This window comes from Sesamum indicum, linkage group LG11 (genome assembly GCF_000512975.1).
Source record: "Sesamum indicum cultivar Zhongzhi No. 13 linkage group LG11, S_indicum_v1.0, whole genome shotgun sequence".
Classification (NCBI taxonomy): domain Eukaryota; kingdom Viridiplantae; phylum Streptophyta; class Magnoliopsida; order Lamiales; family Pedaliaceae; genus Sesamum; species Sesamum indicum.
Window position 1 is genome coordinate 2,209,992 of NC_026155.1, and position 18,794 is coordinate 2,228,785.

An 18,794-nucleotide genomic window follows, 5' to 3' on the forward strand; every position below is an offset into this window, starting at 1 on the left:
CTTCAGCCCAATGGACCACTAAACCCAGTTACCCAGCCCACCTAAGGTTTGACCCGTTAGACCCATCTACTTAAAGCCTCTCTCTCTCTCAGACACTCTAACCCTATTCCCCTTCTCTAGTTCAGCAGTCTGTTTTCCTCTCCCCCATTCCCAAGTGACCCTTTGGGTCTCTCACTCACTCATCGTATTCTCTGTATCTCCTTCTTCCTCTCTAATGGTTGTTACCAACCATTCAATGCTTGGCCCATTTAAATGGCTAATAATGAACAGTTCCAGATACCGATCCATTACCACTGTCTAATCCCTCTTCTTCCTCCTTCTTCTCTAAAATCTCTGAAACACTTCATGCTCTAAAAGCTAAAGTCACAAGGTTAACTAATAGCCTTTGTGGCAAGCCTCTGTTGCATTCTGTAAAAGCCTTTGTGGCCGTGACCTTTGTGGTTTGTTGGTTGCCTCAGTAGCCAAAGCTTGGTGGCTGTTGTGAGTTCTAGCAACCGTGTTTAGGTTGTGGCCTTTGGCCTTTATGGTTAAGAGATCTGGCTTCTTGAGTCTTATTATTGTTTACTGTGTTTATGTCCTCTGTATCTCTTATTCTGTTGTTCCCAGGTTTATTTCTTGTATCTTTATTTATGTTCATTAGGGCCATTGTAATTTGTTATAAAAAAGCCTATAATTAACTTTAAGCTTCTGTATTTGTGTTCTGCTGGAGACCGATCTTCACCTCACATAAATAAAGACAACAACAATAACTACAAAAACATATCCAAAGAATAGTTTATAAATTAACAATAATTACAAAATTGAGTTAAAAAAAACATTAAAAATGTAATTATGATTAAATGAAAGTTAACGTAATGGTTATCACTAATATAATTCAAAAATTAAAAATTATAAAAATTCACTATTTGGTCGAAATTGATTAATTGGAATCAAAGGACCCCTCTTCAAATATATATATTAAAGATAAATAATATTAATAAATATAAATAAAATTAATTAATTATATTTTTTAATTCTAATAGTGAAGTTAGATTCTCTATGCATTGAAGGACAAAAGTAGAATATAGTTTAAAAATTAATTAAATTATAAAAAATAAATTGATATATATAATGTATACTACAAATATATATGTCGGAGAGGGGGAATGTATATATATAAATAAATATACATATATGTTAGGCTGAATATTCTCACAATCACAAAATGTAATAATAAATAGAGGATGTAAATTAAAGATGCCAAATATATTGAGAATTATAACATATGTCGTTAATATCTACTAATTACCAAATAAAGTATTTTATAATTTAAAAAGAAATTTAAAATTTTAAGAATGGAGGATTTGGTCAAAATTGAAGAATTAAAGTAAAAAGAGGTTTTGCATATATATATACAAAAAATTGCAAGCAACTTTCATGTTATATCGTAAATGAGTAAATTACTCTCTTATAAAAAAAAACAAATAGCGATTTATCTCTCTGTATTTTTTAAAATACAATAATATACCGCCCCATGATTTTTAAAATGAAGCAATTTACCTTCTGCTTCATTTTAAAAAGTATAAGGAGGTAGATTCCTATAATTTTTTCATAGAGGGGTAATTTGCTTATTTTCATTATCACATGAGGATAAATTGCTATTCACCATATATATATAGATATATATTAATATAGTATACTTGTGCACTTTTTCGTTTATGGCGGACTCCTTAGCCTGTCAAGGTGACTGTCTAACTTTTTGTGTTGTATTGTACCGATATACTATTATTTATTTAATAAAATTTATATCTATTAAAAAAATATATTAATACAATAAATGTGATTGATTTGGTTTGATGATTCTTTATTTGGGTAAGAATTTTTTGAACGAGGGACCATAATTTATTTTCAGTTAGTGTTTACTTCTTTACTTTTCCAGAAGTTTCTTGGTTTCCTTGTTATTTCATTCAGGAGCTCCACTGCCGCTCGCAACTCTCTACAGTCTCCACCAAAAACTCTCACTCTCTTTCAAGGTAATTCATCCTTTCTTCTGTTCAAATTTTGATGCTTAGAACTCATGCTGCAATGTTCTTCGTCCTTCTCCCTTCACATCTCCTAGAAATTTGCTGGCAACCCATTCTTTCTTTTCTCTCAACAGCTTGAGATGAGTAGAGTGACATTGTAGTACTGAAACGATTGTGGGTTTTACTTGTGTTTCGCTGAGTAATTCTTGGACCCAACACATGAAAGACATAATCTTGAGTTCTTGTTGGCCTGAGTTCAGGGCAAGAATTAAGTGTCGGGTTCTTTTTACTGTTTATATTCCTAGGTTTGGGGAGCATGATCTTGTGTTTCTTTGTCTTGTTTGTTCTCTGAGATATTGTCGCTGTATAAATTATATGTGTCAGTCTTTTCTTGAATTCAATATGATCTGGGATTTGTGTGTGTGTGTGTGTGTGTGTTTATGGTTTAATTGTACTTAGTTTTTGTCCCCGTGTTGTGTGGTGTTGTTGTTAATGCAAGTGGCGGGAATAATTGCGTAGAATGGACAAGTTCTTTGGAGGGAAAGATCCGTTCGACAACCCCTTTTTCACTCAGCCATTTGGTGGCTTATTTGGTGGGAAGAGCCCATTTGACGATCCTTTCTTTGCCCGGCCGTTTGATGATCATTCTGCTTCTAGGAAGCAGATTACCATTGAGGAGTTGAACCCTGATGATGATGGTGGCTATGATGCTCGGCAGAACAATATCCCAAGCAAAGAACTTTCTGTTAAGAATTCAAGTGAATATCCAACTGGTAAGCATTCTTCTTGCCCCTGTTCGATGTTAAGTTTAAGGTTTCTTGCCCAATCTGAATCCGTACACGACTATTAAGATTGAGTTTTCTGGAGTCGTATTGATGGGTTTTAACCACCAATAGTGAACCCAAAATGAATCCGATCAACTATTACAAAGATGATGATGGGTTCGAAAATCCTTATACAAATATAATTACAAATTAAGAATAGAGAATAACTAATAGATATGAATATACAAATAAGTAGGAGGCCCAAACACAACCGATGGCCGGCTACCCCTCAAGTTTGCTAAACCCAAAGCCATCAAGGCTTAGTCACAATTACCTGCTGAAACCCCTTAGGCTTTTCACTTAAAACTACAAAGATTCACTCAGAAACATTGAGATCTTTCCACTCAAGAAATTTAATTTCACAAAGAACTTAGTTCACAAAGAAAGGTGAAAGACAATTTCTGTTTTGTCTGTTCTTCATCCGCCAGAGAAACTGACAGTATAAATAATGAGGAAGACATTAAAGCCAAAGAGAGGGGGACGGCGGGGCAAGAAATTCAGAAGAGGGATAAGGGATGAGACGAGGAGACAGAAGAGGAAACGAGAGCGATGGGAACAGAAGTGGGAGAAATTAGGGTTAGGGTTAGGGTTAGGGTAAATTTCATATGTAAGTAGAAGTGGCTGGGTCGGGTAATGGCTGAGTCAGGTGGGCTGAGCAAGGTATTGGGCCATAATATCAAATGGACTGAGACATGGAATGGGCTTAGCAGTCCAAGTGAGGGGTGTTGGGCTGGGCCAGAAATTTCCAACGGATATTTTTTGCACTTGATCTTGTCCTTTTTAAATCTTGAAAATTGTTGAATGATAAGATTTTAGGGACAATTAGTCTTGTGTTGGTTTCTCCTCCAAGTAAGAATGTAGGAGATATTGATTATCAAAAAAGAACTGCATATAATTAGGACGAAGAAAGTAGCGGTATCAAATATTGAACTTCACTTTCAGGGGTTCATAGCTTTAGCTTCCAGAGAGTCGCTTATGGTGGTCTGGATGGGGTATACTACACCTCCTCTATCGGGAGAAGAACTGGCGGTGATGGGGTGAGTAATTTGATGAGGTGAAGCTTAGAAAACATTTGTTGTGCATTGGAAATTCTTATTTGTCTTTGTTGCTGGAAAGGTATTCTTGATGGAGATGAAAGAAGAAGACAGGACAGTTGGTGAATCACTATATACGATTTCGAAAGGGATTCATGATAAGGTAATGTTTGATGGAATAAATGTCTCCTCTACTAACGATCGGAGCGTTCGGACGAAATGTAGGCAAAATGGAAGTTTCGTTGTTTGACTTTTAGTTCCATCGTGCTTCCTGTATATGAAAATCCCTCTTGAGTCGTATACAGGAAAGTTCTCTCCCATGTAGATTTAGTTAACTATTTGATCAATATAATTGTTACATCATGAATTTGTGACATATCCAATGAATTACCTAGGGAGTTCACTAGAATTGAGATGGCTGGATGTGAGCTGTTACTTCATTGTCTAACTATTTTTCTGTTGTGAAGGGGCACTCTGTTACAACCAAACAGTGTTCAGATGGAAGAGTCGATTCCTTGCAGACTTTACACAATTTAAACGAAGGTTTGTTTCCTTCCCTCAACGTCAGATGCAATTTTCCATTAATGTTGTCTGCTCCTCACATTCTGGGGTCCCATGCTATCTTTCTTAGATGAGCTTCCGACTTTTGAAGAAAATTGGAAAACCAGTGCCGACAAAGTGTTGCCTGGATGGAACAGTGGCTTTAATTTACTAGAGAATGCAGGTAAATTGCTTGAAACTGTCCTTTCAGGATTTTTCTTCGTAAAACCCTGCATGAGCTACGCGTTTTCCTTACGGAAAGTTGTAGTTAAACCAACTTTCTATTTGCTACTTTTCGTATGAATGCATTCACTTTGAACGGATTAGTTTCACATGGGAACTTTTAATTCTCAGACGCACATCCCATAATATAGAACATCACTTGGAGACAAATCGAGTTCATGCTGAAATTGTGCTCTTGTTCCATATGCTTTTGTCACATATGATAACTGCTTTGTATCTTATTTCCTGATACCTGATAATCTCCATTAGTTAACTCTAGACAAACTACTTTGGTCGTTTGTCTTAATGCATCTATGGCTTTGTTTCCCTTCACCACGACTGCAGTAAAGCCATATGATGAAGCTGAATTCTACTCCACCTATATGCTTTTGTGCAACTGCACTATTCGGCACGACTTTTGCTGCTTTACTAGTAGTTGAGATAAGTGAAGCAAGAGCATTTAGAGCAACGAGGGAATGAGAAATGTTAGGAGATCTCAACTTAGAAGTAAAGCGTGTGCTTAAGAAACAAGAAGAGAAATCAAATATAAAGACGAACATTTTATTGTATTACAGAAGTGAATTGCTTGGTATCTCAAGTTTCTGCTATAAGGATAGTATTATTGTACAACTCAATAGACGGCAACTCATTCACTACATAAGGCAACAATAAGAAGGGGGCAAAGAAGTTAAGGTCTTTCTGTATGCAGCTTAAATGGTTTCTCTGAGGACATTATATTTCCAACAGTTCGTCATAATCATGCAGGGGCTAACAACGCGTGGGACGATTTTGCAAGTTGGAGCGGTTGGGGCGGATGGCCTCTTCCGTCTCTGGAGTATTTCGGGCATGGCGGAGCACTACCTGAAGGTGAAACTGAGGGGCCGTCTTCTCGTGAGACCTCCCGGAAAATCGTGCCTGTAGAGTAGTCTCTGCTGTTTGAGCTTCCTGCTAAAACACACTGGTAGTTATGCCATGGTACTGTGTAGGTATTTTGTACTGTTGTATGGCCTTTAGGTGATCTGTCTCATGGACATGGTGGTTGTGTACCACTGGAAAAATCCTGAATGACAAGAAGACGTTGTGTTTGTTAAAAGTATTTTGAATATTTGTTTATGTTTTTGCAGAATGTCTTATTTTATTTTTTTGGGTAAATTACAACGAGCTTTCTAAAATTTGGCATATTTATAAATACTCATCGTTGTTTGAAAAATTAAAGTATTTCCCTGATGTTTGATAAATTATGTAATCTTGGTTTGGAATTGTTAATTTTACTCTTACTGTATTTTTTTTAAAGAAATATTAAAAATTATAAAAAATCGAATAACTTTTTAATCCATTTAATCTTTAAAAAAAAGTTTATTTTTTTTTTAAAATACGTAAATTTATATGTTATAGACTATAAGTATATTTTGATTAGTTCATTCTAAAAATAGATGGAGGTCTAACTAAATTAATGGATTAAGTTCATTATTAGACGACTATTAAGATGTGAGGTATTGATAATTTTTAAAATAAAGTATTTATAATTATGTTAAATTTTAGGAGAGTTGGTTGAAGTTTACTATTATATTTTTATCTTATGTATCAATAAAAAATATAAATTTGAATATATTTGATTACTTTTTTATGGTTAATAATGTTAAAATTAATTATATAAGACAAGAATTTTGGGACATCTCTCTGTGAACTTTCCGACAAGAATTGAGGCCCAACAAGATTTCAAGCCCATCTATTCAACATCTCTCTGTGCGAACTTTCCATTCAAATTCCAGTAGAGTTCAACTCACACTTCGGTTCGGGCTACATTCTGACTGAGCTTCCAATCAAATGCTCCTTTCTGTAACTTCAATCCACCCATGGAACACACTTCCAGCATCTACCCTTGCCTCAAGATGCAAAACCCAGATGGAGATTAATCAAATTCATGCAAATTTGATCACTACTGGCCATGTCCATAACCCTTCACTGACCTCGAAAATCATACTCGACTTGGCATTCTCTCAACACAAACCAGTTCTTGACTTTGTGAGACATCTCTTTTTTCAATACGATTACAGGGACCCGTTTCTATGGAATGCGATTATCAGGTCTTTTTCACATGGGCAAAAACCGGGACAGGCGTTCCAGTTGTTTGTTTTAATGCTCGTAAGGGGGGTTGTGGTGGATGAGTATTCGTTCTCGTTAGTGCTGAAATCTTGTTCAAGGTTGCACTTGTTAAGTGAAGGAATGCAGGTTCATGGTTTGATGTTGAAGGTTGGTTTTGGGTTGGATGTGTTTTTGCAGAATTGTTTGATATCCATGTACGTAAAATGCGGGATTGTTCAATTGGGGCGGCAGGTTTTTGACAGAATGATTAGAAAGGATTCCTTTTCGTACAATTTGATGATTGATGGTTATGTAAAATGTGGAATGGTGAGTTTAGCTCGCGAATTATTTGATATGATGCCGTCAGAGCTGAAGAATTTAGTTTCGTGGAACACTATGATTAATGGCTATTTGAAGTTAGAGGACGGCTTTGAGTGCGCGTGGGATTTGTTTGATAAAATGCCAGACAGAGACTTGGTTTCTTGGAACCTTATGGTTGATTTCTGTGCAAAGAATGGGAAGATGGGGTTGGCTCAGGTTTTGTTTGATAGAATGCCGGAGAGGGACGTTGTAAGTTGGGCTAGCATGGTTGACGGCTATGCTAAAGTGGGAAATGTGGAAGCTGCCAGAAGATTTTTTGATGCTATGCCAAGGGATGTGATTTCCTGCAACGCAATGATGACTGGATATGTTAATAACGGATATTATGAAGAAGCGCTGAACGTGTTTCATGATATGTTAGGGAACACTTCTGATTTGGCTCCTGATAGTGTGACTTTGTTGACTGCTCTTTCTGCAACAACAAAACTGGGCTGCATCGATGAAGGGATTGCCATACATCAGTATATGGAGGAAAATGGTTTTTCTGTGAGTGGGAAACTCAGTGTCGCTTTACTTGACATGTATGCCAAGTGTGGCAGCATAGAGCAAGCTCTGTATGTATTTGAGGGTGTTCAAGAGAAAAACATTGATCATTGGAATGCCATGATTGGTGCCTTGGCGATCCATGGCCTGGGTGAGTTAGCTTTTGATTTGTTCATGGAGATGGAAGGACTTTCTCTAGAACCAGATGACATTACATTTATAGCAGTCTTGCACGCTTGTGGACATTCTGGGATGGTGAAGGAAGGTCTTGTTTGCTTCGAAATTATGAGAAGAGTTCACAGAATTGTTCCAAAGCTCCAACACTATGGCTGCATGGTTGACATCCTTAGTAGAGCAGGGCATTTAGAAGAAGCCGCAAAATTTGTTGAAGAAATGCCCATTCAGCCAAATGATGTGGTCTGGCGAACTCTGCTAAGTGCTTGCACAAATCACGAGAACTTAAACGTTGGAGAGCCAGTTGCCAAGCATCTGATTGGAATGGACTCCTATGATTCAAGTTCCTACATACTTCTATCGAACATGTATGCTCAATCCGGCCTTTGGGACTATGTTAGAAAGGTTAGGACGATGATGAAAGAAAGGGAGCTGCACAAAATTCCCGGCAGCAGCTGGATCGAACTCGAAGGAACTGTGCACGAGTTCTTTGTGGGCAGTGCATCAAATCATAAAGAGAGAGAGATCCTTTCTACGTTTAGTGGCTGGTCCGAACTTCGATCAGCGCTACTCTGTAGCAAGGATTGACAGAGCTTGGCAGGCATAAATACATTCCTGTGTATTCCATGTAAATTCCACCAACCAATTTGTAAATTCAGCAAGTTCATATTTTTAGCAGTAAAAATAGGAGGAATGGACTTATCAATAGCATTAGCAATACACAGTCGCACTCTCAAGCACCACAAATGGATTATGCTCTACCGCATCTACCCCTAAAAATATAACAAGGGATTTTGGAGTTGGGATTTCTCAAGAACAAAAAATATGCTGAAGAAAAAAGAGTTGTTCAACTTTCCCAGAGCAATTCCTACGGTGACATTCAATTGGAGTTTGAAGAGAAACGGGTTATTGCATGGAGAAACGGGTTCTTCTCTCGTCAATTGTCAAATAAAACAACTTTTCTGCACTTCTTTTGTGACTACTTAAATAAAATTCATTAACACATTTAAAATTGTGTTATTGTTAGAAAACGAAAATTATGTACTTTATATGTATAGATTACATATATGTATAGTATATGACTACAAATACCGATTGAATTTTTTATTTCAAATTATATATATTATATTTTGTGTTTCATTTAATATAATACATACTCCAAGTATAATTTCTTTTCTAAATAAATGACATAATCTTTGTATATATGATATGTACTTATTAAATATAAAATTACAATAGAAAATCCAATTCGAATATTTGATAGTTGGCGTAGGTATTAATGTGAAGTAGCAATTTAGGATTAATTTATTTGGTTCAAGTAAGAGGAACTTCTGGTGAGACTAACAAAAATAAAAAAGTAAAACTAAGTGTTTTGTATTAAGCGAGTAAAAAAGATCAATATCCTGCACCATAGACCACCAACACTCTTTATAACTTTAAATAAATTAATATATAAGAACATATATAATAATTAATTCTTGAAGCCAGGAGCTCGTTGTCAATATTGATAATTTATAAAACTAAGCAATAGGAAAACACAAATCCAACAAAGGCCAATGGATAAAAAGAGAGAAGTGGGAAAAGGGGAGAGAAAAAGAGAAAAAAAAAACGAGGGGGGATGGGAGGAACCTAATGGGCTTAAAATTTTAAAGGGCGTTGATATACATTAGTAAAAAAATATATAAAAAATTATAAGGGCAAAAGAGTAATTGGATATATAGGAGGCACATCATAAGTACATAAAACCTATCACACTATATAATTTCCAACACTCCTATAAATACCAAAATACTAATTTTTTAATCCAAGACTACTATTCATTGACAAGACTCCTCCTTCTTGAGAATTACACATTTTGCTGAAACTATATTTCACCTGGTGTAAAATTCCGTCGTGGTAAAATCCCGATTTATTCCTTAGCAAAAAACCTCGACCACATCATTGGCGCTGTCTGTGGGAACAAATTTCACCTCGACATTGAGCATGCACACCAGGTCCCGAGCCCGTGACGTACAGGATCTAAACGCAATCCGAGAAACCCAAGCGAGCGGAATGGAACAGAACCCCCCTGGCGAACAGTCAGTTCCTCAGGAGGTAACCCCCCTAACGCACCAGCAAACACCCCTCAATGGGGGACTCCCCTCGTCACATAAAAAATCTTCGGCCGTGCCCCCAACCGGAGTGCTCCCCTTAGAGGCTCCACCCCAAGAACCAATGATCCAGCTGACACAGGAGGCCTTGCTAGCCTTGATACGAGACGTGTCTACACGAGCTGCGGCTCAAGCCGTGGCCCAATTTGTGGCGCAACAACCAGTGAACCCACCCCCTCCTTCCCCTTGCAGAAGTCGAGAACTATCCTCGGCTCCCGAGGAGGAGGAGCAGAGGCGAGAGGAAGTAAACAGTTGGATCTCCAGACCCGAAGTTGCACAAACTCAAGATCGGAATCTCCATAATCGAGAATCTTCCGCCCCCCCACCAACTCGAAGAGCCGAGGATTCCTACTCGCCGTTGGCTGTGGCACCTCCAAGACGGAGCCCATTTGCCTCCAACATTCTGGCCAAGGCGCTCCCAACTGGTCTCAAGGTGTCGAATCTATCGGAGTATGATGGAACGGGAGACCCACAAGAACACTTAGATAAATTTTATGCCAAGATTGATTGGTATGATCTGAGTGACGCCGCCTACTGTAAGGTTTTCCGCACTACACTCTCAAAACGAACGTTGGCTTGGTTTAACCAACTGCCCACTGGAACTACTTCCAGCCTCGAGCAGTTAGTTCAGCGTTTTTTGCACCACTTCTCCATGAACAAAAATGTCCCGAAAACAGCGGCATATCTATTTACTATTCGTCAGAGGGAAGACGAGACTCTGAGAGACTTCATGTAAAGGTTCGTAGATGCAGTGCATGAGGTTCCTCATGTTAATCAAGAGTTGTTAGCCAGTATTGTCCAACAGAATCTACAACCGGGAAGATTCAAAGAGTCTATAGCCGGCAAGCCCCCTAGCACCATGGAAGACTTACTCGTGCGCTCCCAGAAATACATCCGGATTGAGGAGTCTAATGCTTTGGATCCTTCCCTTAGCGGCAAAAGGAAGGGTCGGGAAGAGGAAAAAGTGCCGAAAAAGAAAGAGGAACGCAAGCATGTACCTCCGGCGGGGTTTGCTCACTATACCCCTTTGAATACTCCCAAGGGGGGGATATTAATGGTGGCGGAACAACAAGGGATAATCAGTCAATGGCCGGCAAAGATGAAAGATAACCCCAAGAGCGGAACAACAAGGGATAATCAGTCAATGGCCGGCAAAGATGAAAGATAACCCCAAGAGATTCAAATCCGAAAAATATTGTCATTTTCACCGAGACAGGGGACACACGACGGAGGAGTGCCATCACCTGAAGAATTAGATAGAAAAATTGATCCAGCAGAGATACTTAAAGGAATATGTCAACCACTATGCACAAGGACGCCAATTTGACCGTGGGCCGAATGTGCGAACTCCTCGTGACGATAACTATCCCACCGCAGGAGTCATCCCGTGACCTCAAAAAGATCAACAAGCCATGAAGGAGGAACTCAAAGTTCACGTAGCGGAAAAAATTATTTTTTGGCTAGTCACTTGTAATAGGAGAAAACTCGAGTAGTAGCTCGATATATCCTTATCCCCTTTTGATTTTCCGAAAAACTTTGTATTCCAAATTTTGAGTAATGAAGTTGGTTTTCTTGTCGTCGTCCCAACAAACAAAACAAACTTAGACATAGAAATCCTTGAAGTTTCACGAGGACCCTAGAGGCAAAAATCGTCATTGTCATATAGACAAAAGTCGCTATTGCCCCGGGACCCCCTAAATGGAACTTTCATTGAGATCCTCGTTAATAATGTCGCCCCGAAAACTTTACATCCCTTTGAAGTTGGTGAAAGACCGACTCCGGGACATGAAGTATCCTTTGAGGCAAAATCCCCTCTTAAAAATTATTGGAATCGAAAAATTTTGCCTTGGAATCGGAAAATTTTGCCCCCCCGTCCGAAGTTGGTAAAAACCTAACTATGGGGCTTGAGCAAAAACATCACTAGAGGCAATATGGAGTACTATCGAGTTACCTACCAAAAGTTCAACCTAATGGATGGTGAAGAAATCACCCCAAGAGGCTACGTCCTAAAAAAAAAAAAAAAAATTGCGCCGCTTCACCCTCTCCGAAATCTTGGGGGGGGGGCTCCATTACCAAATGTAAGAATTGTTTACGGGAAATCTCATCTCTTGAAGATGACGTCGAATTTCTCAAAATAAATGGAAGAGTTTGGCGCGAAAGATGAATAAATTCTGAATAACCTCTACCAATATAAAATGAGAGCAAGTATTGTTAAAAAATATTTGATGGTGTAGTGGTAAAAGTTCCTACTTACCACCCTTTTAACCTGGGTTCAAAACCCAGGTGACGCAAAAATTAGCACCTCCTGGTGCGCCGTACTCCACCTGGTGCACCAGCTCGAGGCACGAGCTGGGCTCGGGGTGCACACCCCCCCCCGGCCTCCGCCTCGAGCTGAGTGCGCGCGCCCACGGTCGCGCCATCCCCAGCTCGAGGCACTGTTCAAAACCCAGGTGACGCAAAAATTAGCACCTCCTCACAACACTTGAAAACTCAAGCTAAGCTTGAGGAGGGCTTGAATTACATCGCCTGGTGCGCCGCTACGACCGAGGTGCACCCACTCCCATGTGTTAACTCAATTCAGAAAAATATTTACTCTCGCACAAAATATTCTACCAGAAAGTTCATATTCCGTCCGAGAGTGGGGGCTGTATGATATACATTAGTAAAAAAATATATATAAAATTATAAGGGCAAAAGAGTAATTGGATATATAGGAGGCACATCATAAGTACATAAAACCTATCACACCATATAATTTCCAACACCCCTATAAATACCAAAATACTAATTTTTTAATCCAAGACTATTATTCATTGACAAGACCCCTCCTTCTTGAGAATTACACATTTTGTGGAAACTATATTTCACCTGGTGTAAAATTTCGTCGTGGTAAAATCCCGATTTATTCCTTAGCAAAAAACCTCGACCACATCATGCGTAAAGAATTAAATATTCTTTTTTTTTCATATGACATCCTAAGTTTTACAAAAATGGACTTTTTTTTTAATAGGAAAATAAGAAACTTTTCATTGCAATGTAGTATCCAAAGCTACAAAAGTCACAACTGCAGGGGGATAACATGATTACCCTCAACAAAGTCACAAGTTGTTCGCGCAAAGAAATGAGAAAGCACAATACCAGATCTCTTCACTAAAGAAAAACAACAAGACAAAAATTGAGAAGCTAGATGTCAGAACGATCGATCCAATGAAAGAAAAGTATTTGCCTAGAGCACGAAGATTTTTTATCAAGTTCACATAGTCACCCTCGAAAGTCACCAACCTACAATCCTTTTAGATCGCCAATTGCATAGCTTCCCTCTCATGCACGGCCTCAGCCATCTCACCATCCCCAGGTTGAGCCACTCGCCTAGACACCCAAGCCACACAAACACCGTTCGCATCCCGAGCAACCACCGCAACACCCATCTCCTTTCCATCACCAAAAGCAGCACCATCGAAGTTAACTTTAATGGAGTTTGGAGAAAGAGTTTCCCATGAACGGGATTGAAGTAGAGGCCTGCAAGAGGAATAAATCCAAATAATGGGACGCAAAACATGAAACCTAAGGGGGGTTGAGACATTTACCATCCATCAACTTTTGGTTTCTACACCACTATATTGACCAACAGAAGCAAAGAAAGAGGCCAAATTCCTCGGCATCCATATGAGAGGAAACACTTTGTATCCACTGAAGAACCAAGAAGAACTTTCCAAATATGAAATTTCAGCTTATAGTGGATAATCCCCATACCTGGCAAGCAAAAGGACATAAGACCAGCGAGTGTAAAACATCCTCCTCCGGGAAACAAAAGGGACACACAGCTTGAAAACTCGAAACTCGTCTAATTAAATTAGCGCTTGTTGGGAGAGCATTGAGGCAAGCGTGCCATACAAACACTTTCACCTTGTTTAGAAGTTTGGACTGCCAAACCTTCCTCCACCATGGAAACTCAACCACTCCCAAGGAACTAGTACCAAGTTGATCTTTGAGGGAACAAGCAAGGTGATAGGCATTTCAGACTAAGAACATCCCATTGCTGGAATAATGACACACGAGGAGGTCCGAGTCACCAAGACGATTGAGAGGAATGCCAAGGATGACAACATTGTCTTAGGGCCAGAACAACTCATGCACTAAACGAACATTCCAATCATCACTATCTGAATCCATCAAGTCCGAAACACATAGATCAACCAAAGAAGTAGGAGCTGGAGTAATAGGTCGAAAAGAGCGAGGCCGAGGAAACCAAGGATCAAAGCAGATGCAAATGCGAGAACCCGAACGCCACACCACTTGCACCCCGCTCGAAATAGATTCTGAGCTGCCAATATATTGCGCAAGGTAAAAGAAGATTTACTACCCAAAGTGGCTAAAATACGTCCTCGTTAAAGAAGTACCTAGCTTTGAGCACTTTATTAATGAGTTTGTCTGAGTGGATCCAAATACGCCAAAGCTTTTTAGCTAACATCGCCAAATTGGACAGATGAAGCTTACGAAAACCCAGGCCACCCATTAACCTACTCTCACACAAGCGGTTCCACGAGATCTAGTGAATCTTATTCTACCCCCAATTGCTCCACTAGAAGTTGGCCATTGTACTATGGATCTCTTTTAACATGGTGATCGGGAGTCGAAAGCAACCCATAACATAGGTAGGGACTACTTGAATGACTGATTTAATCATCACCTCCTTTCCTGCTTGAGACAACTGCTTCACTTACCTTGATTCGAAGAGAATGGTAATGGAGGAAAGAAGTTAGATGCACCTAATTTAAGCCTTCGAGGTGGAGACAAGATGTCAGGGCCATTAATGCAAATATGCAAATTGGATGTAATTTGGTTGGACAAGGGGGACTATTTGGAAGCAAAAAATCAGGGTAAATTAGGCAAGACAATATGAGGGGGTCTTCCAAGTGGGAAGAGAGAATTAAATCCCACCCTTGCAAGCGGGATTCAAATCTATATATTGCAACATAGTAGCAGGTCTTGCCAAAAATATTGGACCGTGCAAAAATTCTATAAACAAGTCATTAGACTGGATAAGGCCAGATAGCCTGACTAATGTTGCCTAGTAAACAAGGCCTTAATATATTACAACAAAGGGCGACTTTGTATTCTTATGACATACAAGAAGAGCTTCTTTAATTTTTTTTTATTTACTCATTTTTTTAAGACAAGTGACTAAGAAAGTCTTAAAATTTATATTTTTAAGTGAAAGGATTGAAAATTATTAAATTACAACATAATATAGTCGAGAACATATTTATATACTACTATGTGCTTCCCAGTACTAACGCTGCTTTATTGCCTATAATACTAACATAACTGATGAAATGCTTCAAGCTGAGGTCGCAGAGCTGAGCTCAGATCGCACAGTAGAAACAGAGGTTGCAGTGTAAAAGAAAGGAGAACAATGGCTGCCTTCTTTAGTTGAAGTTTAAATTATGTTTCTCAGGAACACGTTTTTATTTAGCCATTTTTTATTTTGGCACTTAGTTAGTTTAGTTGGTTAGGCTTTTTCGTTTTTTTCTTTTTTAATTGTTTTCTTCCTTCTTCATTTTCATCAATGCACAGTTGTAGAAACCAGAACTTTCCCTCTTCTTATTTTGCAATGGGACAATCTTCTTTCTTTTCTTCTTGATTTTCAACATGGCATCAGAGCGGTAAAACTCTGAAAGTAGCTACTCGTTCTTCTTACTCTGCACTTCTTGAAGAAAGAATATCGCTTATTAAGCAATGGCAGCACAGTTTGGAGAAGCCAGAAAACAAATTAATAATAAAGGAGGCTTTAAGAAAGGAGGATTCATGGACAAGAAGCAATTGTAGTGTGATCACTGCAAAAAGAAGGTACACTCTAAAGAAACTTGTTTTGGACTAACCGATTTTCCTGACTGATACAAGAATCTTGCAGAACAAAGAAAACAACAAACCACCCAATACAAAGGCATTAAATGCAAGATTGGAATGTGAGGAAAGCAACCTGCAGGAAACCTTCAAGACAGAAACTTATGGGCACCTTTCTAAGCTTATAAGGAAAGAAGTCTTAAGGGCATTCAGTATCAGAATGCCAGCTAGCTGTGCTCCAATTTTACTGATCTTGAAAGCATCGCAAGTACATCAATGTCACTAACTAAAAATATACCTATATCAATAACTTTTGGGTCATTGATATTGGGGCATTAGCCCATATGTGTGCTAACTTGACAGCTTTTAAAACATTGACACCCTCTAAAAATGGAGCTCTGTAAGACTGCTAAATGGGACTACTCAACAAGTGAGACTTGCAGGAGATGTTTACATTTCTAAAAACATCAGACTAATGCATGTTTTATATATACCTACTTTCAAATACAACTTGCTTTCAGTCAGTAAATTGTGTAAGGATGGACCTTTTAGTGTATATTTTACACATCAAGATTGTGTTGTGCAAGACCCTTAGACTAAAGAGGTAATTGTTGTCGGTAGACAAGACGGCAGACTCTATGTCTTAGAAAGGGAGCCACAAGCACACTTGGCAGAGAACATTAGTGTAGCACCCCATTCGCTACAAGAGTTATATCTACCCTAAACGTCATACTTATAGTAATCCATGTGTTCATATATATACATTTGCACATAATCATCTAATCAATTTGCATACGTAATCCCAACACGTCATAATAGGTATTATCAACCCACAATATTATATATAAATATACATATCACACACCACAAAGTGATTCGTCACAAGTAATCTGTACGTTTATATTCTCTCTGTACAGACAAGATGTGATTGTACTCTAACTGACAAAGAGGAAAAAACTGCATACTGGCCCGACCTGCCTGAGTATAGCGCATATACCTACTCTTCAATAGTCAGACACCTCAAAGTCTATTCCTGAATGAAAATGTCAGCAGAGGGATGAGCCTGCCACTCAATAAGTAAATAACCAACCCTATCTATATATGCATATCAAACACAGCCCAAACAAGAGGAACAGGCAACACACATGGAATACAGTCAATTTAATTCCAACATAATCAGCTTTATTACACCACATGACTATCTCATAACATGACAATCAATCAAACTCCATTTTTCCTAGTTTGCTTACCAGAAGGTAATATTGTGTTTTTTCCGCCAACTCAATCTCACCGTTATATAAATTTAAGTGAACCCCCTTGACAGCCGGCTCATCAATCTCATTTCGCACATAGCATTTTCATTTCGCACATAGCTTTTTCATATCGCACATAGCTCTTTCATTTCGCACATAGCTCTTTCATATCGCATCAAAGCTCTTTTTATTTCATTTCGCCTTGTAGGCTTTTCAACACATCAAGGGGTATTCACACCACAATTATATTTAATTTCCACCACTCCATCATTTCCACATATCACCATCCTTGTAAGCAACTAGTAACGTAAAATAGTATATCAACATATTCTCACTTTTAGACACCCACAACATAACATACAACAAACATGATATTTCAACGTATCTTCGCATTCCACGTACATAGTATCGTCAATCAAATTAAATCATTCACCACTTATATATTTTCAAATAAACCAACGTCAGCATGAACCAAAAATTTATATAACAGTAATATCACAAATAAATGGAACATATATAGATAATACTAATTATTTACTTACCTCAACCTCACATAGTTTCTTTCTACTCAATCGCTAATTGTCAGTCCTTTCACCTCACCCCGTATCCTATAATGAGTTATACCACATACAATTAATATATCGAGAATATCGTAATTTCTTTTAAATATAATATTAAATATCATTTGTACAATTTCTAATAATTCTCTAATATTTCATTTCTATCGAAATACAAATCTTCATTTTTCATCTTTATTACATACCATTTATTAAATATAATTTTTGAAATATTTCTATGAATTTTCTATCAATTTCTTGCTATTATACTCTTTAATTGAACAATAATACACATAATTGCGTATTTGGTTAACAATTCTGATGGAATTAGCTATAATAATATTCAAATAAAATATTTGATATTTAATGTGACACTATTTTAAATAGTCAAACTCGTAAAATACTCCACAATTAAATAGTACATCACTTAGTATAAACAACATTTAATCAATGAACTAATTAAATAATATAATTATATAAATTAATAAAAATTAAAATTACAATTCTCGTACCTCTGTTTCCTTTTCTCTTTCCGCCAAAAATTGTGTGTATGTGTTGTGTAATGTGTATGTACCAAGAACAACAAAATAAAAAGAAAGAGAGAGAGTGAGGCGGTGGGGGGGGGGGTGTTATTCATTAATATATATACTAATATATATAGATTATTTACTAAGACATATATATAAATAATAATAATAATAATAATATTTATTTAATTAGATTTTTCTTAGAATACCAATTACGTCCCTCCTAATTTTCTTAATTAATATAAGTTGTCCCCCAATATTATAACGAACTTCAATTTAATTCGTTCAAGTTTTATTATATTCCAATTATGATCTATAATTTATTTACTAATCACTATGTTTCATAAAAATTTAACAATTAATCCCCCAATTATATATTATAATCTTTGGGGCATCACAATTAGAATTACAGAATTATCCAATAATGGACAACAATGTGTTGTTTCATGTAATGAAGACAAGCACGATTTGAATTGTAATAAGAACTTGTGGCATAATAGATTAGGACACACAGGCATTGATGTATTGAAACATATGAAGTTCTATAATGATGACATAACAAAACATTTTAAGTGTGAAATCTGTCCACTAGCCAAACAACACAGGCTACCTTTATCTCTTACTGAAACTCGAGCTAAGTCTTGCTTTTAATTAATCCATGTAGATGTATGGGGGCTTTACAGAAAATACTCCAACTCACATTGTGAATATATG

General features: G+C 37.7%; 2 protein-coding genes across 2 annotated transcripts; both read left to right on the plus strand.

The window, feature by feature from the left end:
• LOC105173237 lies at nt 1,897–5,736 on the plus strand. The gene is made up of 7 exons (XM_020697622.1): nt 1,897–2,012; nt 2,523–2,776; nt 3,770–3,864; nt 3,944–4,024; nt 4,329–4,404; nt 4,493–4,585; nt 5,371–5,736. Exons 2-7 carry the CDS (start codon nt 2,524–2,526, stop codon nt 5,547–5,549), a joined length of 777 nt encoding a protein of 258 aa, XP_020553281.1. The 5' UTR covers nt 1,897–2,012; nt 2,523; the 3' UTR covers nt 5,550–5,736.
• LOC105173238 (pentatricopeptide repeat-containing protein At2g45350, chloroplastic) lies at nt 6,308–8,833 on the plus strand. The gene has a single exon (XM_011094921.2). The coding sequence runs from the start codon at nt 6,451–6,453 to the stop codon at nt 8,332–8,334; it is 1,884 nt and encodes a 627-aa protein (XP_011093223.1). The 5' UTR covers nt 6,308–6,450; the 3' UTR covers nt 8,335–8,833.

Bases quoted from the DNA above. Each gene is read 5' to 3' on its own strand.
- LOC105173238 (XM_011094921.2), top strand. From the start codon at position 6,451: ATGCTCCTTTCTGTAACTTCAATCCACCCATGGAACACACTTCCAGCA.
- LOC105173237 (XM_020697622.1), top strand. From the start codon at position 2,524: ATGGACAAGTTCTTTGGAGGGAAAGATCCGTTCGACAACCCCTTTTTC. The intron at 3,865-3,943 runs GTGAGTAATTTG...GTTGCTGGAAAG, and splicing joins GAAGAACTGGCGGTGATGGG to GTATTCTTGATGGAGATGAA. The intron at 4,405-4,492 runs GTTTGTTTCCTT...TATCTTTCTTAG, and splicing joins TTTACACAATTTAAACGAAG to ATGAGCTTCCGACTTTTGAA.